The following is a 26,143-nucleotide window of genomic DNA, read 5'->3' as shown; positions in this document are numbered from 1 at the left end:
TCCAAAGCTAGTAGAATAGGCCCCTTTAAGGCTAGAGCACCACGTGGTTCTGTCACCCCACTCCTACAACTAAAAATGAAATATTCAACCTGTTTCAGCACTCATCACAAACTTCTCCATGGTATCCTGTCTTCTGAAAAGTTGTTCCAGTCACATTTTCAGAGAGTATTTATATAATATCCTTCCACTTCAATCTTGGATTTCCAGGTTGGTACTCTGTAAGAGGTTTCCTCAGCAAGTTTCTATATGTGGTTCTTTTAAGTCTCATGTACCAGCCCATCATAACCTCTTGAAGAGTACGAAGTTACGTATGGACATTAATTCTTTCTGTATTCTGTTCCAGGTCTGGAGGTTCAATTGCCAGAAATACTGGCACCACTGTATCTGTGTATGAAACTACTTTGAAGATGTGAAAACAGCATTCAGTAAGTACCTTGTGACTTTTCAGAAGGGTATGCAAAGAATCACATCAAATAACCAGCAAATGTGGGCTTTGAGATTTTCATGGTGGCAGATATGATGAATAAATTTTTCTTCAATGTGACATTATTTCGTGCAGTGGACAGTAAAGACTGTGCTGCCTCCACCCTTGTACCTCAAAGATGGAAGCAACAGCAAAAAAAAGTAAAGCTATCCCTGTAACAGGCCGTGAAGGCCCATAAGGTTGAGAGATGTTGAGGATATCACATTATCTATACAATCAGCTCACGGATGGCAGTAAGGTTGTCAGTCTTACGTGCTGGCCACACGTTACTCCCCAGGAAAATTATTTAATTAATTCCTGGTAATCATTTCTGTTAGAGGCTGAGTCGACCCCAGGGCCATAGTGCAGCTGAAAGGATTAGGTCAATTGAAAAAAATCCAATGACCTTCCGGTTTGTAGCATAGTGCCTCAACCAACTACGCTACTGTGTGCCCCTCAGGAAGCAACAGTACCTCTCTCATATCATCATTTGCCCCCATATTCTCTCTTCAACTGCTACTATGTTAAGTTCAGTGAACTTTTGTCTGGTTTTGCCTTTTTTTTTTTTTTTTTGCTGCTGTTCTGCACTTATTTACCTACGTAAATATCAGTGTTCTATGTTTGTATTGTGTGCTGTAAACTTCAATAGTCATTCTCTGATGATGATGGTAGTAGTGGAGATGATAATAAAAATAAAGCATGCTGTTGTGTTCAGTTAATATATTTTCTGTAGCCACAGAAGATGCAAATATTTATAAAAGTATCACACAGTATTAAGGAAGATAGCCACTGAGATATATAAAAAGTATAATCCAACAAGAAAAATAATTTTAAACTATTTGTATTATAAATGTTACATAATATGATCATCCCTGTGAAAATACACTGTACATACTTATAAGTAATGTGCACTGAGTCGGTCATTATGTGGTAGGAAGGATAGCAGAGAGATTCAGCTTGGCAGTAAAGACGCAACATCTCACGCACACGCACCAACACATTTTGCAATTTCATTCATAAAACCAAGAACCTGCTTTTGATTCTTACAAATAACACTGTCCATTCCTTTTTCCTTCCATACTTTTATCACTACAGGCTGTGTCCAACATCTAAATTATTTTAAAATATCCTTATGTCCTTATGCAGATATTCAAAATGACTTTGTTCCCATGCAAAATTGAGGTTCTTGGGGTGGTGAATATAAAGATTAAATATCTGTTACGTAGTATGGCTGGTTGTTATCACTTTCCTATGATACTGGCTGAGCAAAAGAACAAATTAAGTTACTGCAACATCAAGCAATTAAAAAGAGCTTTCACAATTGGCAAATTAATACCAGTAATAATGGTATCAAAAAAATCTCATTGCTAGGACATTATCAGGAAGGAGAACTCTGTGGCAAATTTATAGGCCTGCAGAAGTTGGTCTTCCTTCAGAACGCAAAATTTCAAGAAGAAATGACAGCACATCTGTACTGCAATATGGAGTTTAACAGATCACAAAAGCATTACTTCTAAATCAAAGTAATAAGCACTTCCCAATAAAAACAATATAATTTTGTGTGCACATACTCAGAATTTTAGTCCCCTTACACCACCATCCACACATACCCTCTGCTATCTGGTGAAAAAAAGTATTGAACCAGTGTGTCTGAATTTCTCACCAGAGTATGCATACTGAAAGCAGAAACTAGAACTTTCTAATAATGATGTAACAATCTGTACAACTAAGTGATAATGACACACTTGTGTAAGGTTAAGATGGCCTGCATGAAGTAATCTTGGCAGATTTAGATATATTTTATCTCTGTGTTAAATTAGAAGTCATCTGAAAGGCCAGAACAGTACTAATCATCTGCCTTGTCTGACTGCATGCTGAATCCAACAACAATTTTATCAGGAAACTTTGACTTTTGGGTGTCTAAATAAAGAAGAAAAATTAGATTTGTCATCACAGATATATCATCTAGTGTGGTAGGCACACAAAAGATTGAAGGCAGCAGGTTCCTCCATAACATTGCTACCTTTCTACGAAACTATGTGCTGTTACATCCCAAGAGACTGCAGTCTTCATATTCACCACTGTGAGAACCTTAAACCTCAAAAAGAAGTAAAATGTCTGTAGCCAAAGTGAATACTGCACAAAAGATAGTAATTGAGCAACAATAAACCATCAGTGTAACATTAAAAACATTAAAATATGCAAATAAAAAATAGTATTGTATTTTGAAAAATATTTCAACAAATTCTTATTAAAATGATAATCACTTTATTAAGGGTTATTAACCCTACAGAATATGAGCCATGGAGGCAGTGCTGCAGAATTATATTGCTTACATATGGTTTTTGTTAATTTCTATATACTTTAATACATTTGCCTCCCAAAGACTTAGTGATCTAATAAAGTACATGATTATTTAAAAACTTTACTTACAAACAACCTTTTATTTCATAACTAAAGGAACGCACGTTTCTCCCCTGAGATATGGTAGCTTTCCTTGTCAATATCACAATATATAATAAAGAAGGAACACTCAAATTAATAAATTAAAGTTTAAATCATGTAACTGAAAAAAGATATGGAGGAATGAAAAATTGAATTCCATCCAGAACTCTACTAATATCATAATATCTTTGGGTGTTCTCTATGAGATATGTGGTACAAAATTGAAAATTTACATTTTTATATATACTTAACACCTATCTTTCAAAATTGAAGTTACATAGAATTTTACAAATATATCACGTGACAGCTGTGAAATATTCAGTTAATCTTGTAGTTACAACTTAAGGATCTTCCAAACATAGTAGCATATGTTCTTACTCTACAGTTATACCCCTGATGGCCACATTCTGTAAAACTTACGTATCCCTCACCTGAACACACATTTCAACAACATAGAAAATATTTCTGCTTGGCTAGATACAACAGCCTCACAGATCGGGGGACTCCTCCTTATTGTAACAATTCAAACTGACTTATATACTAGTTGGAGCTTGCTTATTAGAATGTACAATGCATGGTTCTGGATTCCACTTCATCTGAAAGACAACTAGTGACTCTCTTGCAGTAGAATTAACATTATATTACCTCTGGATCACAGCTTCTTATGACAAAATCCACATTTTCATGGCTGTAACAGTTTCAGTAGTGAGCTATATCAGTGGGATTAAGCACAGAGGGGAACCAGAGTTCCTGAAGGAAACCTGCCCCTGTGCAACTAAGACCTCCACAGATCTCGCATGGTCCGTGCTGGAATTTAACTCCTGCCTCTATGGTAAGAAGCTGGCAACTAACTCCCTAAGCTATGGCACGGTTACAAGGTTTCAGTAGCTGATCTTATGGGCCATGTGTAAGCTTTCTGTGTCAGGCAGATTCTGTTGAAAACCAGAAACATCTGTACATTTTGGCATATCAGTTTCTCATGTATCTCATGTATCATGTTTCTCATAGTGTATAATAGATACCATTTATATAAAAGATTTCAGAACACTCTGAATTACTTAATGTTAAATAATTTCATATGGATAATAGCGTCTCTTGTGAGATTTTTGGTTTTCATGGCTGTGGATAGTATGGCATGTGATGCCATGTCAGTGACTGAGTTATATACAGGTTAAATATAAATAGCCTCCAAGTATTAAGAAAAGAAATCTCACATAAAACAAACAACATTATCTTGTAAAACACAGAAGACAACAGAGAATTAATTGCATCTAATCAGATTGGAATGATGCAAACAAACACCTGTCACAAAAACAAATGGGAGACATATTGCTCCTTCCAGTGCAACTATATTACTGTTGCCAAGCAATGTGTTTCTGCAGTTACACATACATGGACATATATCTCATTCTTACCCCACACATATCCACAAGTAAATTAACGTTTCTTAGTAATCTAATTAGTTAGTTTTATCAAAATACAGTATGTCTTTGCGATAACATTCTGCTGTCATGTCATGAAAAAAGTCTGTTGGTGTAATTTTTGAAATAAAAACCTTTAATGGTAATTAATCATTCCTTCAACAATAATAAAAAAAATAGGGGCCTCATCTTCAGGACTTCCTAAGTCTTAATCTGGCCACAATACGAATGTTCCGTCACGAATCATATAAATCTGCTGAATGCTAAGCTATAAATTAGTTCATATTATGCAAGATTTGAGGTTTTCATGGCAGTGACTATGAAGAATGTCGTCTTCTGGATGTGTCTGTCAGTACCTGCTCACACTTGTTCCTCACTCGCAGATTTTTCTTTTTTTCTTCTACCCTGAAGATGGAGGCCATACGTTCCTCCCAAACGTCAGTTAACAAAATATCTATAAGGTGCCGCATCCCAGAAGACGGCTTTCTTCATAGTTCATATTATGTCTGCATAGTATATGAGAGACTAAAAAATTTGCTGCGAAAGCAACTCTTTGGCATAGTTACCAGTGTTTCAAAACTCGCACAGAGTACAATTAGAACAATTCTGTATCTCACATTACAAGTACTGATATAACAGAAATGTAGTCACAGATTACAAAGATATGAATAATTACTGTATTACTACTTCCATACTTTATGGTATAAGCCCAAAATAATTCATTAAAATTATGGTCTTCTGGGATGTAACACCATATAGCTTGATAGATCAGTACCAACATTTTGGAGAAAAATGCTGCATCGATCTCCAGGACCTTCTAGCTGTAGGTTCCTTCAAAATTTTGGTACTCCTCTACCAGAATGTATGGTGCCACATCTCAGAACAATGTAATCTTAATGTTCACCACCACAAGAACATCAAATCTCAGATGCACAGATCCAAATACAACATATGATAAGCCATATACTTTGAACAAGAGAAATGCAACTTGTTTTTACTATCTTTCCCAAAGTGTGCACAGCAGATTGAGGAATAATTTTTTTTTTTGTTCCTAGTGTTTACATAAAAGTCTCAAGATTCTCAGATTCATACACATTTATTTTCAAGAGAAAAGACAACAAGGATTGCAGAATATTGTGCCATTCATTCATTCATATCAGAACATTAGGTCTGTGTATCTTTAATCTGAGTTTGCTGAAAACTGTTTATATTGGAAACACAGTATTGGTGCTTTAAACCTCTGATGCACATGAACATATTCAGTGTTGGTGGTGAAAAGAATTTAGAACAAGAAACAAGTATATTCATAGCTGGCCCACAACACATGTTAGAGAGATGCATATGTTGGTCACTGACCCAGTGCACATGCTAGACAGACACAAGTACATTATAGTCATGGTTGGTCTCCAAAGAATAATTTGTGTGTCAGATCCTTGGATAAAAGAAAAAAAATATTTTTTTTTTCAGTATCACCCTTCCTGTCTGAGAACTGGCCCTTATCTCATTATGTAGAAAATACAACTATGACTCCTGAGAGGTAAGTAAATAATTTGACAATAAACCCTTTAAAGCACATTGGTAACCACACGTAACATCTACTTTACCATTAAACATTTCTGCAGCTTGTCCACGTGATGTATTTATGTGCTCTCTATGATTACTGAGGGGGAAGAAACAGTAATTAACCGACTGGTCTTTAGAATGAAGATACAGTATGTTTCCTGCGAGGTAGGAACTGAATGTTTGTGTTTTGTAGATGAACTTCATACCTCAAAATGATAAACAAGGATTTTATACCTCTCCACCAAGATTACCAAAACATACAGCATGCCACAAATTATTACCTTCATGGCAGCAAAATCATTTACCATATTTCATCAGACAGTAATGAGCAACTTTATATCAGAATGAGACCACAGCAAAGCATTCCAAATAAACTGGTAGCTATTTCACCCCATTTAACATGTTCCTGACATCTTTAACTCCATGAAGACTTCTTCAAATGTCGCCCTGCCTTCCAATGCAGCAATGTATTAAGTGGAATTTCTAAGTCCTACCTTTGTAGTGTTAATCTTATCAAATTTGGAGTGATCTCTCTAAACAACCACAAGTTCTACATTTATGAAATTTGGCACACATGTAGTTGGAGCTTCTTTTAGGGTACCTAATAATTTTTTACAGTGACATGTGAAGGTATTTAATTTTTTGTTAACATTTTTTTAATATCAGAATGAAAAGTATTTAATAACTTACATACTTCTGTGTAAAGCAATGTAAAAGAAGCTCAATATCTTCAGAATTTACAGTAAAACATTTATTAAAAATGTCATTATTTTATGATCATAGTTCCTGAGAAGTATATACACTTGAAAAATTAATACTGTGAAAAGAATGCTCATCACCTTCAAGGCAGCAAGCTCTTGTTGTTGTAGTACCGTCTTATTTTTATGCCTTTGATGTATATTAAAAAACAAAATTCATTCTTTAGTCAAAGACCACAGAAAGAGTTTAAGGCATAGCAGTCGCAGAGTCTTACCATAAAAACAGAATTTTAACTTTCATGTCTTAATATTTAGTTTCTAATTTTAATCTTTAATTTTAAATTTTATTATCTAAGGATTTTTAGTTTTAAAAATTTTGACCAGAACTTAATGTATATATTTATGCATTTAAAAAATTTCACGACACAATAAGGATCCTTATTTGAATAATTAGATGATAATTAATTGCAATTCATCAGCTCAGACTGGAGCATTGTACGCCTGATGATGACCCAGTGTAAGGGTTGAAACGTGTTGCGTCCATAAGAGCCTTAATAAAGCAAATATTGATACAGTAGCGTCTTGTTTTTTAAATACAGAATATTGTTGTGTAGATGACATACCTTATATACTTTGTATATTTTATTTATGACACAGAACAGGATGCACACTATTAAGATTAAGGCTAATACTGTCTAACAGCAAGCTTCAAAACATCCTAAGACAATATTACTCAGTAAAGATTAAACATATGCCTGTGCCTTATTTTTTTCATGATCTGTCCCATCAGAGCTGAACTGCTTCATATGGACATATATGCAATATGAGGTTCTCGTGGTGATGAATATGATGATTATGGTTATCACAGGGCATGATGCCTTGTAGCCAGTTACCAACATATCAGAGGAATGTGCTGCTTCCATCTTCAGTACCTTGGTAATGATCTACCAGACTACATGGAGTTACATCCCTGAAGACAGCCATCTTCAAATATACATATGAAAGGTAAAAGGTTCTATGAAGTTTTTCTTTACAAACACATTTAAAAACTAATAGTGAAAATTCAGGAGCTAACATCCATTAACATCCCTTTAATTTATTCACATGTGAGAAAGGTTATTTACAACTTTTGGAGACAATGACTCTCCTTCCTCTAGACCCTTGTTAACTATGTTTGTCTGTAAAGTGGACAAGTTTAAAGTCATGGATGAAAATATTCAAATTCATATTAATAAGTGGAATTAATTTACTAAGATATAACCTCTTTACATGGTATATAAATTGCAAAGTACAGTATTTTAAAAAATATAGTAGAATATGTTATAGTTGTAGCCATGGAAAGCATAAAATGGACAGAATATACCAGCATGCTCAAACCTGACAAAGTAAAAGAAATTTATTCTCATGGCACAGAATATTAAGATTATGATCTTCTACAATGTGACATCATATAGTCTTGTAATATCAAACTACTCAGTATCACATTCCATAAGACCACAAACCTGTAGAAATGTCCTGATATTGTCTGAGCCAATTTTACTATTAGTAATTATCTACCTTCCATACTACAGTAACATCTATTTGAAACAGAACCTGATTTAAATAGAAATCTGTCTTTATCACAGAACTTCTGTGGTCCCAAGAACATAAGTCAAAACTATGTAGAATTACCTCTAACAAATATGACACAATCAGAAACAAAAAACAAAAATTTAACTGAAAATAATCCATATGTGAATAAAAGAGTAAGAAAAGTAGAAATGAAAATGTGTACCACCCAGTAACAATATACATATATAACATGAATTTCTGACTTGTAATTTGGGTCACTGTATCGCTGAGCATATCATCAGAAATTAAAATACACAAAACATGGTTAGAAACCAGTTGTGATGTGTGGATGCGAAACATGGTCCATGGCAAAAAAGGAACAAGTTATGTTAAATACATGGCAGAGAAAAAGGTTTTGATGAAGCTGCCTAGACTGGTAGCTGAGAATCAGAACCAACCAATAACTCAAAGAATTGTATAAAACCCCTGATAAGATAGCAGATATTAAAAGGAGAAGGCCAGAGTATTTCGAACATGTGACTTAGACTAAACAACACTGGATAATAACATTTATAAAAATATGCCATAAGGTAGAAGAGAAGTAAAAAGCCCCAGTCTGAGGTGGCTGGAAGATGCAGCGAATGATTTACAAGAGCTTAGAGTGAAAAGATGAGGTAAATAGCATATAATGGTCAAGAAGTGGTATCCATTGTAAAGAGACCCAGATTCCTACAGGATTTTCAGAGAGCAGTACCAACTACACTACTGTGTGCCCCCATAATTCAACGAATTCTATAAGAAATTTCTTTGACCATTTAGCCTTAATTTAATACTGACAAACTTAAAACAGCAACAACTGTAACAAGAAAAAACTGGCTACAGTTTGTAACAACACAACATAAACCAAGAATACAACTGAATTAATTCCGTGAGAAATGCCTTACATGGCACAGTTCTAACTGCATAGTTGAAACCGTGCAGTTAAAATATCAGGCTAAATCAGAGTTAATTCATTCTGCAAATTTGAACTGAACATTCCACAGACTTCCCCTAGCACATTCAGTTCTAACTGTGCAGTTCTGTTCTACAGTTGGAACTGTGTAAAAAAAAAAACAAGTGTGTAGGAGCCCTTTACACAAACTCTCTAGTTGTCCTTCAATTTTACATTATTTACACAGTGAAATCTCATTACAGCATACTTCAACTGAAAATAACACACACTCCATTAATCCCCAACAAATATCACCAGTTAAAATTAGCACACATTTTATTAATCCCAATGAAAATCACATGCATCAAAGAAAAAAAAAATTCAGTTTTAAGTTACATATTGTATCCTATATATATTCAAATTCCGGCACAATCTACGCCGATGATGTGAATCTACTGGGTGATAATGTAGATACCATAAAGAAAAACACACAAACTTTAATTGATGCAAGTAAAGAGGTTGGTCTAGAAGTAAACACAGAGAAAACTAAGTATATGTTACTGTCTCGTCACCAAAATGCAGGGCAAAATCATGACATAAAGATAAGAAACAGATGTTTTGAAAATGTGGCACAGTTCAGATATTTGGGAACGATAACAGATCGAAACCTGATTCAGGAGGAAATTAAGAGGTGATTGAACTCGAGTAATGCTTGCTATCATTCAGTCCTGAACCTTTTATCTTCTCATCTATTGTCCAAAAACATAAAAATTAGAATATACAAAACTACAGTATAATTTTGCTTGTGGTTCTGTATGGGTGTGAAACTTGGTCTCTGACATTAAGGGAGGAACAGAGACTGAGGGTGTTTGAGAACAGGGCGTTGAGAAGAATATTTGGACCAAAGAGAGATGAAATGACAGGAGGTTGGAGAAAACTACATAATGAGGAGCTTCATAACTTGTACGCTTCTCCAAGTATAATTAGAATGATCAAGTCAAGGAGGATGGGGTGGGCAGGTCATGTAGCATGAATGGGGGAGATGAATGATATTGGTGGGAAAGCCAGAAGGAAAGAGACCACAGGGAAGACCAAGGTGTAGGTGGATGGACAATATTAGAATGGATCTTAGAGAGATAGGCTGGGATGGTATGGATTGGATAGATCTCGCTCAGGATAGGGACCTGTAGAGGGCTCTTGTGAACACAGTAGTGAACCTTCGGGTTCCATAAAATGCTGGGAAATTCTTGAGTAGCTGCAGAATTGGCTTCTCCTCAAGAAGGGCTGTGCTACATAAGTAAGCAAGTAAGTATTGTATCCTATCACAAAAATGGATCTTACAGAAACAGAGTTAGAGGGTGTGGACTAGATTCATCCGGCACAGAACAGAGACTAGCAATGGGTTCCTGTGAATATTGCTATAAACCTTCAGGGCCCACAAAAGGCAGAGACTTTTTTGATTAGCTGAGTGACTATTTTGTCCTAGGAAAGACTCCACATTTGTATCATACATCTTATTGACATTAAGTACAAATCCATATTGTATTTTTTCTTGCATTTGAGTATTTTTAGGAACAAAAATTAAAAAGCAATGAATAATGCAAAATTATACATACATGAACAGAAGTACCAGTTTTTTCCCGGCATATGGTTGCATTCCTTGTCAATGTCACAACATACAGCTGCTAAAACTTTGAAGAAAGAATAGGACTCACATTATGAAACTGAAGTTAACTCATCTAACTAGCAGAAGTCTGAGAGTTAGGATGCGAATTGCATTTGAATCAAAAAATATTACAGCAATACTTTCACATCATAGGTACCATACATACTTACAAGAATAGTGAGTAAATTTTGTAATGTCTTTGGGGGTTCTCTAATTGGTCTATGACAGAAAACAGTGAACAGACGAAACTAAAAAGGCAGTCATATTTTGTACTCCCAACTGTAAAACAAAACTTTTCTTTGGCTTAGTAGAACACTCCATGTTTGTACTCCCTCTGTGCATGCAAATGGAGGAAGCCTTGCTTCCAGCCAAACTACAGGCACTCTCATTAATTTTTACATTGCATTGGTTACAATGAAACCCCCATTTAAGACTTCCTTGGAGAACAATGAATCTAAAACAGTAAAGTGAGGAAAGTCTGAAATGGAGGTAATTTAACAGACATTGCTGACTTGCAATCGTTGAAGGCAGAACATTAAATGAGAAAACATAAAACTGAAGAACGTTAAACAGGAATTCCATTACAGTTACTGTGTTCTGAATAAAGACTGGAAATAAAATTGGATCACTGGGTGACAAAGAAAACACTCTGTGATTCTTATCCTCAAGGTCGGCTTTTGGGGCTTAGCTTCAACATATAATGCAGCTAAATGCTGAAGTTTTACATTTTGTAAAATATTATTTCAGCAGGTAGCACCATTTTTATAAAACAGCTTTCTTAATTTATATAATAAAAGTTATTTTTCTTTCATTTAATTTTAAGTTACTGGTTAGAATTAGAGAACATCAAGGCCCAGAAGCACACAGTAGAAAGAACTACCGTACACATCTTCCATAGCTTGTTCTTTTTTATATCACAAATTATTTCCCTCTATTACTTCACATGCACCTCTTTAATGTTCAGAATATGGTGGAGGAGCCTCATTGCTTGTGTTGGACGACTGTTGAGTATGCAGCTTTTTTGGCTTAATGTTCCTGCTCTTCATGTAACCAACTATCTGGTCTGGAACTTCTGCCAGAACTTCCTTCGCAAGGTAAGCTTTTGCAGCACTCACATTCTGAAGACGCTGGAAGTTTCTGAATGGCACAAACTGAACAATATCACGCTGGGCCTGAACACCATTGAAAACTAGTGGTACTGTATCAGCATCAAGTTCATTCATGGCTGTAAAATCAGCATTACCAACACCAACAATAATGATTGACATTGGGAGAGTAGATGCCCTAATAATTGCCTGCAAGAGACATAAGAACATGTGACTTAAAAATTCAGCAAAGCTATAAGATACCTACAGAACAAATTGTATCTCCATAAACCATATTTAATTAACAAGATTACTATCTTATATTACTACTACTATCTCTTAGAAAAATATGTCAAGCACACAAAAAAAAGTTATGACTGTAGCACATTCCCATAATCCAAGTGGCCAACAGCAAAAGTATCCCATAACTGCTCACATATTATCTGAACGTTGTGCCACTGTAACCCACATAATCATTTATGGTGCTTTCACTACAAAGTGTCACAGACTGCGCCTTTCAGCTCTGCCATGTCTGCCTGCCTATTCATCTCTAACAACTCAGGAACTGCTAAATAAATTTTCATTAATTCTGATATTGGGGTGTTTTACTAACATTTGTTGCCACATTCAAATTTTGATTAAAATCAGTTGATTGTGATACTTTATGTGAAGACCTACAGGCATTTGTGCATGCATCTCAAGCATACTGTGCTAAATATTTATCACAGGGAAAAGTGTCATGAATATAAGCTATAGAGAAAAATGAGACATTTTTATGTTAATTCCACCTTTATGCATAAGTCTTGTGATTTTCAAAGTAATTAAATAAAAGGGAGCAAACATGCCAGAATTATGCTATCCTTATAAATCCTAACTTTTGGGTCTTTACCAACTTTTAAGCAGATACAAAATGGGTTATGTACGCACCTGTTTGGTTCGAGGCATGTCAGTAATAACTCCATCTGTTACGATTAACAGGATGAAATACTGAGATCCATCTTGATACGTTTCAGCAAATTTGGCCACATGGTTAATGACAGGACTAAAGTTGGTTGGCCCATGCAACTGAATTTGTCTGATGCAGGTCCTGTAAGCATCTAGCACACCTGAAATCAAACAACAATCAACACAGTTATGGCGGATTACCGTCTTCTGGGATGCGATGCCATGTTGGTTCCTCTGAAGTCTTGGCATCTTGTATACACCAAGATGTATAACTAAACATACTACAGGTTGGATGACGAAGGGGTCAGAGTTTGAGTCCCAGTAGGGTGAAGAACTTTCTCTTCTCCATGTTGTCCAGACCAGCTCTGGGGTCCACCCAACTCCTATCCAATGGGTACCTGGAGCTCTTTCCCCCAGGGGTAAAGCAGCCAGGGTGTGAAGCTCACCTCTCGTCTTCAGCTATTGTCAAGGTAAGGAAAATGTGGATCTCTACATCCACTCCCCCATATGCTTTAATGGTGTACTGCTTAATTAGTTTAGCACAGGGACAACTTTAGCTTACCTACATATGTGCTTCTCCAGCACTATCTGAAGGTGTTACTTGGCTGATGTACTTGATATAAATAATTGCAGTGTCGCAAGGTTTACAGCCTAAAGGTTTTTTAAGCATTGTTCCTCCATGTCTGACAACCCAAAGATGATGCTGGGCTGGGCTAAAGACTAATCTATCACTTCAAGCCAGCAACTTGCTAGCTAAAATTTAAATTGAATTTATTGCCTCTGGTTGGCTGATTGCACTGGACTCAGCAAGTACAGGCAGATTGCCACACTGGAAAGAACAAAAAATCTGAATCCTAAGGGTGTAACCACTTTCTGGCACATCTAGCAGCTTAGGTCCTTCTCATTACATGACAACTTTCTAAAACTGGTTGCTCAAGTTTTCAGCATCCACCAGGCTTAGTAGTACCACAGCCTTTGTTCAATGGTCCCCAAGAGGAGAACATCGGTAGCCTTTACATACGCTTTGAAAGTATCAAAATGAACATCGACAGATCATGTACGCATGTCAGTGTTTCATTTGAGAGAATCAGTCATGTATGCTCATCATTCCCTGCTGAGGTTGAAAACCTACGTCAATATACTGTCTTTCTCTGTAACTCACAAACTGTATTGTAGTTGTCAGGCCTCTGATCTGTACCTGATATTCCATTGCAGTAAGGATTAGCTGGATGCATGTTCACGAAGAACTCGTGCGATACTCGTCCATCTGGAGGTAAACGTGCACCAAATCCCAGCACAGGAAACAAATGGTCACTGTCATAATCTTGAATTATCTCCCCGACAGCTGTCAGAGCCTGCTCATACTGGTTTGGCATACTGGACGAAAAGAAGTGCAATGAATCAGGAGACTGCGGATCACCATTAGATGCTGCAACGAATCAGACAAAATGCTTTCTTAAAAGGTATTGTAAAAATCAAGTTCTTATATTAATCACTATAGATTGAGTACACTGTTCACATTCTGCTATTCTGAGCCAGTAGTTAAGACCAATTATCATTTACTTTTTTGATGTACATGGTTTTAAGAAGTCAGAATGTAAAAATATCTAAGATACACTAATAACAGGGTAAGAATGAAGTTGAAGGATTCAAGATGAGAAATGCTACAGGCAATCAGTGCTGTCCCTGTGCTCAACTAATTAAGTACTAAGCCATGAAGGCTATGAGGGAGTGGATGCACAGATCCACATTTTCGTGACCTCAGAACTAGTTGGAGGTAAGTGGTCAGCCTCACACCCCTGCCACTTTACCCCCAGGGAAAGAGCACCCAGTGCCCATTGGATAGGAGGCTGGATGGGCCCCAGAGCCAGTCTGGACAACATGGAGGAGAGAAAATTCTTGACCCAACCAGGACTCGAACTCCGACCCCTCAGTCATCCAGCCCATAACCAGTCATACCAACTAAGCTATCCCTGCTCCTGTAGTTATGGTTTACAACACACTTTTATATCTAGAACTGTGAGAAGACTATTTAACATTAAGATAAGCAAAACAATGTTACAATCAGTTGTGTCATATGGATGTGAAATATGATCCATGACTTTCTGAATTAAAATGTGGGACAGCAAAATTTTGGAGGTGTATGGCCCAGTAACTGAGCAAACAAAGAAGCTTGGCTGCTAGACAACCCACATACAAGTAAAGTGGAAGCACTGCAGGATGAAGATGCTTTTTCTATTTCAACACATTTCTTCTGTTACTTACATAAAACACAAAGACACTAAAATACATCATTAGCTACGACACAAGGCACAGGAGGATAGCTACAATCAAAATGTTGTAATTATTCTCTAGATGTGAATTCTATGTCTAGTACAAATGTCTACCAGGGCAAAAGCATTCTACAATACATTAGATATAATTCACAATATGCATTTGAAAGTAGAAATGTTATATCTAATGCAGAAACGTTCCAAACTATGCATAAGATACTACAAAAGGCTATCTTACATGATCAAACATTGCACTTGATCCAGAGAAATTCTACTGAACATCACTGTTGAGCTGGCAGCATTACTGCTTTGTAATCAGAAAGTCTTGGATTCACATCTCACCTACAAACAAACTATTCTGCATTACTGCTTTGTAATCAGGAAGTCTTGGATTCACATCTCACCTACAAACAAACTATTCTGACTTAGGATTTTCATGGTTCTCCTTAGTCTCTACAGGCAAATGTTGGGACAGTACTTAAAATGAGAGTATGATGACTTCTTTCCACAACCTTTCCAATTCATTATTAATTAATTATCCTTTTTATGCGAGGTAATTTGAGCTCCTGACAGCATTATTTAATAAAACAAGACTAAAATAATGAAGTATGCCCTTGTCAATGGAGAAATCAACAGAAGATAACAAAATAGTTCTAAATTTTATAATATAAAACGAATTTCATGGAACAGAGAGATTCCAAAGCAATGCAAAAGAACGATCTATGAAGTATATTTTAAACAAACAGCAACTTATAATGCAAAAATAGGAACCCTTCGAAAGAGATGCAAAAGTAAAGAATGCGAAATCTGTAAGGAGTACCGAGGGGAAAATAAGAAGGGCTAGAATTATAAATTATAAGTTAAAAATCAGTCTCTGCTAACAGAGTTAGAAGGGAAATAATTACAATGGTTTGATCATGTAAAAAGAATGGATAGAACAAAGACTGAGAGGGGTATCAAAATTCAAATATAAAGGAAAGAAACATGCAAGACTTCCCAGAACAAGATGGTTTAACCAGATATTAGAGTTATCAAGAGAAGAAAAAACTGGTAAGAAATTCAGAAGGGAAGGTTCTCAGAAGAGAGAAGAATGTGGGGACTTATCATGAATGTATAAGGGGTATAAGGGGTGGGCCTTGCACCGTGACCAGAGTGATCTATTGTGTCTTGGGACCTATCATCCATCAACCTGTATAATTATGAGGGGCAGACAAGGAGGGGGAGGGGGAGATTTCAGCCTCTTATAAATTCAGGACTCCTAAAAAAAAAAAGTAAAAGTAAAGCTATCCCTGTAACAGGCCGTGAAGGCCCATAGGGTTGTGAGACGCTGAGGGTCTCACATTATCTAGACAATCGGCTCAAAGATGGCGGTAAGATTGTCGGCCTTACGCGCCGGCCGCCCTTTACTCCCCAGGAAAATTATTTAATTCCTGGTACTCATTTCTGTTAGAGGCTGAGTCGACCCCAGGGCCTAGTGTGGCTGGAAGCATTAGGTCAATTGAAAAAAAATCCAATGACCTCATAGGGACTTCAACCCATGACCTTCTGGCTTGTAGCATAGTGCCTCAACTAACTACGCTACTGCGTAGTATAAATAATACTTTTATCAAATACATATAAAAATTTGAAACATGTTAGTTCCAAATCATATTGCCACCTGCTGATTTATCATTTGAAACAAATCGTCAAGCTGTTAAAATCACAAGTGCAATGCTTTCCTATGCAGGGCAAGATGTCTACCACACACACCCTCCATTCCCAACTGTTGTAGAATACTTTACCCTGGCAAAGCAGCATAATACGCTGATAAAAACTACCATCATGCCTGTCAAGAGAAGAAGTACCCTTGTAAGCGACAAGCCATAAAATGATGCAACTTTTCTGGCTGTCAATAAAACTTATGACTCTGGGAGGAAGAAAGAAAATGGTGTTGAAGAGATACAGTTTACACACCTCCATAATATCTGTTTAGGACCTGGAAGCTTTCACATGGATTCAAATAGATAAATCTTCTTAGCCAACCAGCCATGTCAATTCAGAGCAGAAATTCAACATCTCTGTCAAAGGAGGTCCTTCAAACAGTTGACTTCTGCTCCAAATTGACAAGGATTCCAAAATACTAACCTTCTGCTCAGAATTGGCATGACACTTCACCCAAGAAGATATCAAAATGTTTATTGTTTTGCACAAGAATATTATTTTTTGTTGGTATGTCATGCATGACTTCTCACGGCTGGAACATTTAATTTCATAAAGGCATTCTAATATAATAAAACTTTTAAATAAAGTACAAAACTAAGTAACTGTGATTTTGTGGTATATGATCTCATTATATCACAGCTCCTGTTCAAGGAAATGAACACAAGATATACGCATTGTCTCTTGACCTGCACCCCATAAAAAGTATATGAAAAATATTTAAGATAAAGTAAGACTATAAAAGATGACAACAGGAGAGAAACAAATGAAGTAAATGTCTGAGTGGCTTAGTGTATACACAACCATCAGTGTATCAAATATAAGTTCTTGAAAATGTTCACATTTATGCTTTTTGGTAACCACAATATGAAGACAGTCAGTACATCAATCAAACCATTAACTAGCAACTCATTCAAAAATAAATTTAGTCAGTGCATTAATCAAGTCACTAGTCAGAAACTTTGTCAAACAGAATCAACAGAGCCACCATCTGGTGATTTAAGCAGAAATTTGGTGAGTACATCAACTGACTCATCTGCCAGTGACTTACTCTAACAGAAAGTCAGCCCAAAATAAATCAAACTAATAAATATAAAATAAGTCGGTACATACAACCAGCCACAAGATACACAAATTTCAAACATGAAATGAGTGAGTCTTGAGAGCCTTGTGATATTGTCCGAAAGGTATAGCAGAGGATGCTACTAACTACAAGGTTCCACAGTAACATAATTAAAACTGACTCATCTTACCTGTAAAGTCTATAGCTATGGTACAATTAAGCTGCAAGCCTCCCATAATGTAATCCAGAAAGGAGTACACCTTCCTATACTCATAGCGCACAAGGATAATCTCACCAGAATTCTTGTATGATGGCTGCTGCTGAAAGTATTGAAGAAAATGTTTTAAAATTACCTTTGCATCTGTTTTATCACAGTCACAGAATACCTTCCTCTTACACTGAACTCTGTAAATATGTGTAACACTCACTTCAGTTTAAACGCGTCTACAATTGCAAATACCCACTGAGGTGAAATTACTTTAATGCCATTAATGAACATAACACGTGAAACTTTCACTGCAAGGATCTCGTCATGGCCGCATAAAGAAGTCCCATGGACCTCTTCCACATCTCCCTCTACTTGTTATGCTTCCCATCCAGTCTATTTCCCTCTCGTCATCCTGCCCTTCACACAAATTCTGCTAGTGATAAGCACTTTAGGATGGGTGACACAGACAAGAGGGTGCTGGAGGGGAACAACAGGCAGAGAGAGGAAACCCTTGATACCACCATCATCCCACTATCCCTGAAATTCATTCTGTGGTATTGAGCAAAGTGGAATTTCTTCTTGCTTACTACAAACTTACTTGTTGTTTCGTAGGATGTATACATGGATGTACATTGTAGGGGCCTGGTCCTGCGCTCAGTTCATTCAAAGTGACAAAGAATTCTCCAATCAGGCTGTGATTGCCACTGCGGTTCCAGTCATAACACAACACTCTGATGGATCGATCCATGTCTCCACTACACAGCGATCGCACAGGTATAACAAATGGTTTCCAGTTTGGATTTAATGTCCACTTTATCTCTTCTGTTCGATGAACAACATGATACTCACCATCCTCACTGACTTTGTAAAATTCCAGGAAAGGATCAGACCTAGAATCATAAGACATAACATATTTAATGACAATTTGTGCGAACAGCAATATCCTAACAAATTTTAAATGTAAAAAAAAAAAACTCTGTGGCTTGAGCCCGCAAGTGAACTATACCGACTAAGCTATCGCCGCTTGTCGGCATAGTGCCAACTTTAGCAGATAGAGGGTGTCCCGTGATCAGCGCAATGGATCCCCACAGTCATTAATTTTGGTTTTCTAGACCGGAGCCACTATTTCCTTGAAATAGCTCCTCAATTATCCTCATGAGGTTGAGCGGACCCTGTTTCAGACCCATTCCTTCTCAGAAAAACTGGTAGCACCGGGAATCTAACCCAGCACCTCTGGATCTGTAGCCAGGAACTCTTGACCACTAGACCACAGAGGCGGCCTTTAAATGCAAATGCATAAATGATTTATGGCATTAAATAATTTTGGCCTGGAGAACTATAATGGTATTGAAGATTATTATGTTCAGGGATGTGACACCGTCAGGTCTGGCAGATCGTTAACAATGTTTCAGAGGAACCTGCTTCCTCCATCTTCAGGGTGGAGAACAGTGTAAAAAATATTGGCTTTTAAAGGCCCTTTTCCAAAGACCGAATGTATGAGATAAGGTAAAACTTCAACAGGAGCTGACTCAAAGAAGTTATTGCCACATACTTGCCAAACCAGTCCTTGCGATCAAGGTTACGACCGCTGAACTGCAACAGAACTTCATCTCTGCACACTGCCAACTCCTCAGCAACAACTGTCAATTCGCCCTTGTTACAAGGCATTCCCATCAATGGTAGTGTCACCTTTCCCGATGACACAATCTGAGATGGAGAAGTAACAGGAGGGTGAAGACAATAGCATACTTAATTTCATAATTTGTGCTTTTTATCGAACATCATGGCAATAAAATTAAGGAGTATGACATAGGAAGGGCATGCAGAACACATAAGATGACTCTAAATGCATATAAAGTTTTAATTTGAACATATCCAAGAGTTAGATACAAATGTGAGGACCATATTAAAATTAATCACAAAGAATATGAGAGTATAGAAAGGACTGAATTGGCTCAGAATACAGTCCAATAATAGGCTCTTGTGAAAATGGTAATGAACCTATGGGTTCCATACACCGCAGGCAATGTCCTGACCAGCTGAGCAACTATAAGCTTCACAACAAGGGCTCTGTTTCATGGAGTTCATTATATTAAGTTGTGGCAACTCCTGCATCTTTCATATTTTTCCAGTTTGAATAAATGGTCAACTGAAGCGATGAAATTTGAAATGGCTGTTGAAATGTTACATGATACACGTGGATTTACTGAGAACTTTATGCAGTCTATTAACTGAAATATCCACGACCATTCTCAAACCAACACCAGAAATCTTACATGTCCAAGGGTTGTTACACACTGGCCCAGAAAATCCTGCTTCTCTAGACTTGGATCATAAGTATCCACATCATACACCTCAAACTTGATGTGCTGCTGCTCCTCAAATCGGTATAACACATGTACCTGTGAATCAGAAAGACTCATTAGAAAGAAAATCCTATGTGGCAATAGTACCCAAAGGTTTGATAATACCAAAGTCTGGCACTGAATACATTTTCACAAATTTTTTGATGAAAGGTGCAGGTATAACACACTGCAATATATAAAGGCCTGGATACAAGTACATGACATGACATGAGCAACCTGAGCAAGGGAAAATATATTTGTATGCCTAAGACCTTTGAGGGGAAATAAAAGAAACTGTACAATAAAAGCAGTTTAATCCTTTGAAGCATCAAATTCATGTGATGTTTCAAAATTCAGGTTCTACCTCAGGGAAAACATGCTGCATCCCCGTTATAATAGCCAACAAGTTGATCACTGTTTAATCATATGTAAAAAAAAAATGTAAAAGTAAAGCTATCCCTGTAACAGGCCATGGAGGCCCATAGGGTTGTGAGACGTTGAGGGTTCCACATTATCTAGACAATCGGCTCAAAGATGGTGGTAAAGTTGTCAGCCTTACGCGCCGGCCGCGCTTTACTCCCCACGAAAATTATTAAATGCAAAAATTTATTGTGTGTAGAGTTTTTTAATGTTCAATTACTGTTAGTTCCTCGGAACTCTAGCCGTGGTAGAGGGGTCATACCATCTCTCACAGAGCTGGGGGAACAGTCTTATCAGCTTACATCAGTGTGGGTACTACCAGTTTGGAATGTAGCATCTTGGAGTGTGGTCAGGTGCATAGTACATTGTGTTGCTTGTTAGTTGCAATGTTTTCCGCTCAGGGAGTAACTCTGAACATCACCACAGCAAGCGTACAGCTTCGCCTGCTCCACAACAGCGTTTACCATTCCACGCGGCTAAAGTGATGAGGCACTAACTATAGGTGATACATACAGTAGTCATTGTGCCTTTAAGGTTGACATATTTATATTATTCTCTGTCTACTTTTTTTGTAAGCCATTAAGTTTGTAAATACATTAAGAAATTCAGAACAAGATGGTATGGGCATGTTTTAAGAAACAGCAACAAGGAAACCTGAAACAAGGTTTTGAACATGAAAATGGAAGGAAAACGACCAACAGGAAGACTGAAATCAAAATGTGAAAAACTGGATATAAAAGATATCAAGCAGAAGGAAGAAGAGCATTGAATAAAACTGAGGTGGAATTCTGGGAAGAAAGAGGAAGAGACACTTGGTTGTTAGACAACCCATATAGAAGTGTAAGCATTTAATGAAGATGAGAAAGCTAAATCTGTCAAATTTCCTCAGACAGACCTTCCTTGTTTATAATACAAAATTATCCAGGCATCTTTTCCAATATGCCATGCTTAGGACCACAGGAAGCAAAAAAGTTTTGTTTGAGTTGTCTATCTCCAGGAAAACATTTAACCCGCAAATATTATGGCAAGGTAAAGGTAAAGTTGTCCTTGTGCTTAATTCATTAAGCACTATGCCATGAAGACATATGGGGGAGTGGAGGTATAGCTCCTCCTTTGTTGACCTCGGCAGTAGATGGATGTGAGCTGTCAGCTTCACGCCTCTGCCATTAACACAAAATTACTCCTCTGATACAGATTACAGACTTCTAGTACATGATGCCATGAAATTTCGTACATGGGTACCAATGTTTCAGAGGAACCTGCTGCCTCCATCTTCAAGGGCATCACATCTAAGAATACCACATTCTTATTATTCAACACTGTGGGAACCTCAAAACTCATACAAGTTTTACAGTCTTTCACTCCTTACCTTTTTGGTGAAATTGGGGTTAAGTGTGTTATTTATAGTCTCCGTCCGGGCAACCTCCTGCCATTCCATAACCTCAAAGTTCTTGAGATATGTTACACACATGGGGTCTGACTTGGAAAACACATCACAGTCCAGAAGATTCCTACAGCAGATGTGTAAAAATAATGGGAAATAAGGTGCCTCATGTAAGACACTAAGTTTGTGACACTTACATCCGAACTTTTATAGAAAACTTTTTAAAAGGTTCCCTAGAGAAGTGGGTATGTGATTGCCTCATATATTTTTGAGATCTTTGAAAATTAGCTAAAGAAGAGTTATGTGTATTATTAGCCCAATAACACACCAGAATGTAACACATAATTAAATACAGGCTCTGAAGAATATGCTGAATGAATTAAAATTCAAGCGAAACATCTGGGGGTCATGTGCCCAGAATTTCAGTATTTGTGATTTCTATCTTTCAGGGGCTTTGTGAGAACTAATCAATATCTGGAATCTTATTCCAGAAATTATAAAAGCCTTAACTTCATTATGTGTTACATAATTCAAATGTGTCTCAGTGATCAAAGAAACAACCGACAGTGTAAAATCACAGTAAGTACAGTGGTTCATGTTATAATTAACCCTCTATAGCCTGAATATTTAAGAATTCCTACCTCACACAAAATACATTGTTGTCTCCATTCGCATGACCAATTGCTTAATGTTGCTTACAGAAATAATCACAGGAGGCATACAAAACCCGTAAACAGACTCTGAGAGCTAAATACAAAATGATAAAGCAAGCGGCACACACAGAAACAACTATCCTTTACCCTCTACTGCCTGTGTGTCACACAAATGTGACTTTGTATGTGCTGGTTCAGCACGATCCCCGAGGCCTAGTAACACACTCTTTGTAAGTCCCACTAGTAAAAGGTAAAAGCTGTTCCTGTACACTATACTGTGAAGGTGTATGGGGGAGTGGATGTATAGATGCACATTTTCTTGATCTCGGCATTAGCTGGAGGTGAGCCTATCAGTACCACAGTGGGAGGAGCCTGAGAATATCTGCACTCAAGATGGAGGAAGGAACAGAGACTGGAGATACATACTGAGCTCTTTGATTTGTACTCATCACCTAATATTACTGCAGTGCTGAAAATCAAGAAGGATGCAATGTGTCTTATGTATGATAAAAGAGAAAGTGAAACAAAATTTTGGTCATAAAAACCTCATGGGAGCTGTTCACTTGGAAGATCAAGGCACAGATGAAGGGATAATATTAAAATGAAACTTTGAAAGTAGTAAAGTGTTACTATAGTGTTTAAAAAAAGTACATTTTACAAGGATTTACATCTTTAACTAAGTGTAGAATCTACCAACAGGTTATAAATATATGATGGCCTTCATATTACATAATAGTATGACTAAGATGAGATTACAAATAAGTTTTTAAATGTGACAGTTTCTATATCATGTTGCAGTTGACAACTTCAGCACAGAAAATTACTAATTTTTAGTCAAGATGCACTGTGCATTGATATGATTTGTGCTACAAATATTTGAGGGGAAAAAAACGAATGTTATGGCACACCACAGCATTCAGATTAGTCTTCTGGGTTGACACACCCTGTCATCTTGGAGGTGAAAACCAATGTTCTGCAGGAACATACTGCCTCCATCTTCAGGATGGAAGTGACTTTCACACCCACCTTCTGGGGTACATTATATCATGCAATCTAAATGCTTATTGCTGTGAAAACTTTAAAACTTATCCATGGCATGATTTAACACTTTTTACCTGATTTTACTTAGGCACCATCAACATAATTATGTGGATTTCCTCACAGATTCTGTACAGAAACAATCGTTAATATTGTAAAGATCTTCATACCTGCAAGAAATTGTAAGTTCTACCTCAGATGAGGGTTCTGAAGCTGACCCAGGTATGAAACGAGCCATTTTCTAGTGCAGTACTTTACACACCAATTCTGAAAGCAAAATTGTATATCTTGTAACTCAAGCACAACACTATTTTGATTTTGTGTTAACAACCCTCACTGGAATGTCAAAGAATATTCATATGCAGTGTATGCAACAAACCTACATTCAACAAGATGTTCCCAGGCAACGAACCTTCAATGAAGGTTATCCAGTTTCTGGGGTAACGTTGTTACTGCCCAGCAAATAACACGCAATGACTAGTAGAGCAAACGCTATGCAGTCATGGATCATAAGTCAAGGAATTAAAGTGGAAAGCTGTCTCAATTCCTCACAATATCACACATCAGCATAGGTCTACATGGTTATGGGGAATGCCCTTTCTTACCACGAAGTGGCCAGTCTGATAAAAGTGACAATTTGGAATGAAGAACCTCTCATGGGGTTTGAGATGTGTTACTGACAGTAGAGCCATATCTGTTTGTAAGTCTTGCAACTGTTCACTGAGCTCATAGTGCTGCCTCCAAATGCCATTTGCATTAAATGCTATGACTCTGAGTAGTCTGTGAACTCTAGCAGCCATTCTGTTTCGTTAAGTACCACTTTTGTAATGTCCATTATTTTGTCCTTTTCTGACACAGCTTTGTTGAGCTCTGTCACTGCTAGTTGAACTGCGCACCTGTATTGACAGGCCTTTTCTCTGAATTTCCTGTTGTCGCAGATGCTGCTGCGTAGAATGATGCAAGCTTTTCCCATATGTCTGCAGAGCCTGCGGTTGGTGATGTTGTATGTCTTGACGCAGAGCAGCTGCATAGGACTGCTCTGCCTGGAAGATCCCTTGGGAGCTTGTTTTGCTCTGCTCCTTTGCAGTTCTCCTTTCATATGGCTGCACCCTTGATAAGAAGCTGGATCAGGTTTCTTTCCTTCTACTAGGGTCCAATTACAACTTGGCATAGTTTCTCTATTTTCCTTTTCTGGGCATTCCCTATGTAGGTGGCCACCACAGCACCACAAACATCAAGAGCGTTGCTTGCAATTGGCCAAGACAAGGCCAAAGTTCTGGCAGTTGTAGCAATGCATAAGGCCAATCAGCTCTCTATAACTGTACCTTGATCATAATATGGTTAAGGCTATTTAGCTTGAATATCTCTTGAGATTTTATGTTTCTTGTTAAGATAACAAGGACTAGAGGGAGGGGTGCCACATATGCTTGCCCATTGAGTGCTGTTCAAGTGGCTGTCATTTGCCTCATGTTGAAGAAATCGAAGCATATATCCTCAAGGCTGTTGGAAATATCTTCCACTAGTGTTTCTGGGGGAAGATGATGGATTACTGCCTTTTTTCTTCAGGTGTGATTTCATAACTGAATAGTCTGCCATTTCTTCTGTTATGATACAGGTTCCTTCCTTACAATGTACTTCAGAACTCATGCTCTCACTTGACATTGATGCTTATGGTCAGCAACAGTCCTGCTTAGAACACTTCGAAACGGACCGCAAACGAAACATCGTTCCTTTGCTACTGTTTACTGTTGTCTAGTTTGTTTCGCGGTCACTGCCTAGCAACGGGTCTACATGCGACAATATTATGAATGGGTGTGGGGGGGCACTTCAAGGTGATATCCGACAAATTTTGCAACTGTTTATTTGCTTAATTGGTACCTCCAAAAACTAAACAACATGCTGTAACACACTTTCAGCTCCATGCAAAAAAAAAAAATCTAGCTAGGAGATGATTCGAACTTATGTTCATTTACCCTGTAAACCGACATGCTAACACATGAGCTAACTTTCTTTCTTTACGGCTTCTTAGACGTACATAACCAAAATAACACAGTAAAACAATACCTGAAGAACTGGAAGTATATATAATGGAAAATTACACTTACGAGTTCCTCCAGAAATTAACACATGAGCGCACGTGAGGAAAATGCAACGAATACGCCATTCTATAATCATATATTGCAACAACACTACGCCCGAAAACGCCTACGTCATAGGCGGTGATATACGTAATAAAGTCGTGTATTGTCGCAATCAATGCGATATATCGACCACCCACGACTATAAGTGTAAT

General features: G+C 37.3%; 1 protein-coding gene across 2 annotated transcripts; it reads right to left on the bottom strand.

Annotated features, from left to right (window-relative positions):
* Positions 1 to 11,060: 11,060 nt before the first annotated feature.
* LOC111874256 (copine-8) lies at positions 11,061 to 26,119 on the bottom strand. 2 transcript variants are annotated; one of them, XM_023869597.2, is made up of 10 exons: positions 25,956 to 26,119; positions 24,021 to 24,117; positions 22,145 to 22,286; positions 20,287 to 20,412; positions 19,563 to 19,717; positions 18,609 to 18,900; positions 17,993 to 18,122; positions 13,967 to 14,197; positions 12,751 to 12,929; positions 11,061 to 12,033 (listed from the first exon to the last, which is right to left on the bottom strand). In XM_023869597.2, exons 2-10 carry the CDS (start codon positions 24,086 to 24,088, stop codon positions 11,692 to 11,694), a joined length of 1,665 nt encoding a protein of 554 aa, XP_023725365.1. In that variant the 5' UTR covers positions 24,089 to 24,117; positions 25,956 to 26,119; the 3' UTR covers positions 11,061 to 11,691. The 2 variants fall into 2 exon arrangements, with proteins under 2 accessions (XP_023725365.1, XP_023725366.1); XM_023869598.2 differs by having other exon boundaries at positions 17,993 to 18,119.
* Between the last annotated feature and the right edge of the window lie 24 nt (positions 26,120 to 26,143).

This window comes from Cryptotermes secundus, unplaced genomic scaffold (assembly GCF_002891405.2).
Source record: "Cryptotermes secundus unplaced genomic scaffold, Csec_1.0 scaffold1318, whole genome shotgun sequence".
NCBI lineage: Eukaryota > Metazoa > Arthropoda > Insecta > Blattodea > Kalotermitidae > Cryptotermes > Cryptotermes secundus.
The sequence above is the reverse complement of the archived record's forward strand: the minus strand, read 5'-3'. Positions and strand labels throughout refer to the sequence as shown.

Coding starts and splice junctions, on each gene's coding strand:
- LOC111874256 (XM_023869597.2), bottom strand. CDS start 24,088: ATGGCTCGTTTCATACCTGGGTCAGCTTCAGAACCCTCATCTGAGGTA. Junction 20,413..22,144: donor ACCCCAATTTCACCAAAAAG/GTAAGGAGTGAA, acceptor TCTGATTCACAG/GTACATGTGTTATACCGATT. Junction 18,901..19,562: donor CGCAAGGACTGGTTTGGCAA/GTATGTGGCAAT, acceptor TTATGATTCTAG/GTCTGATCCTTTCCTGGAAT.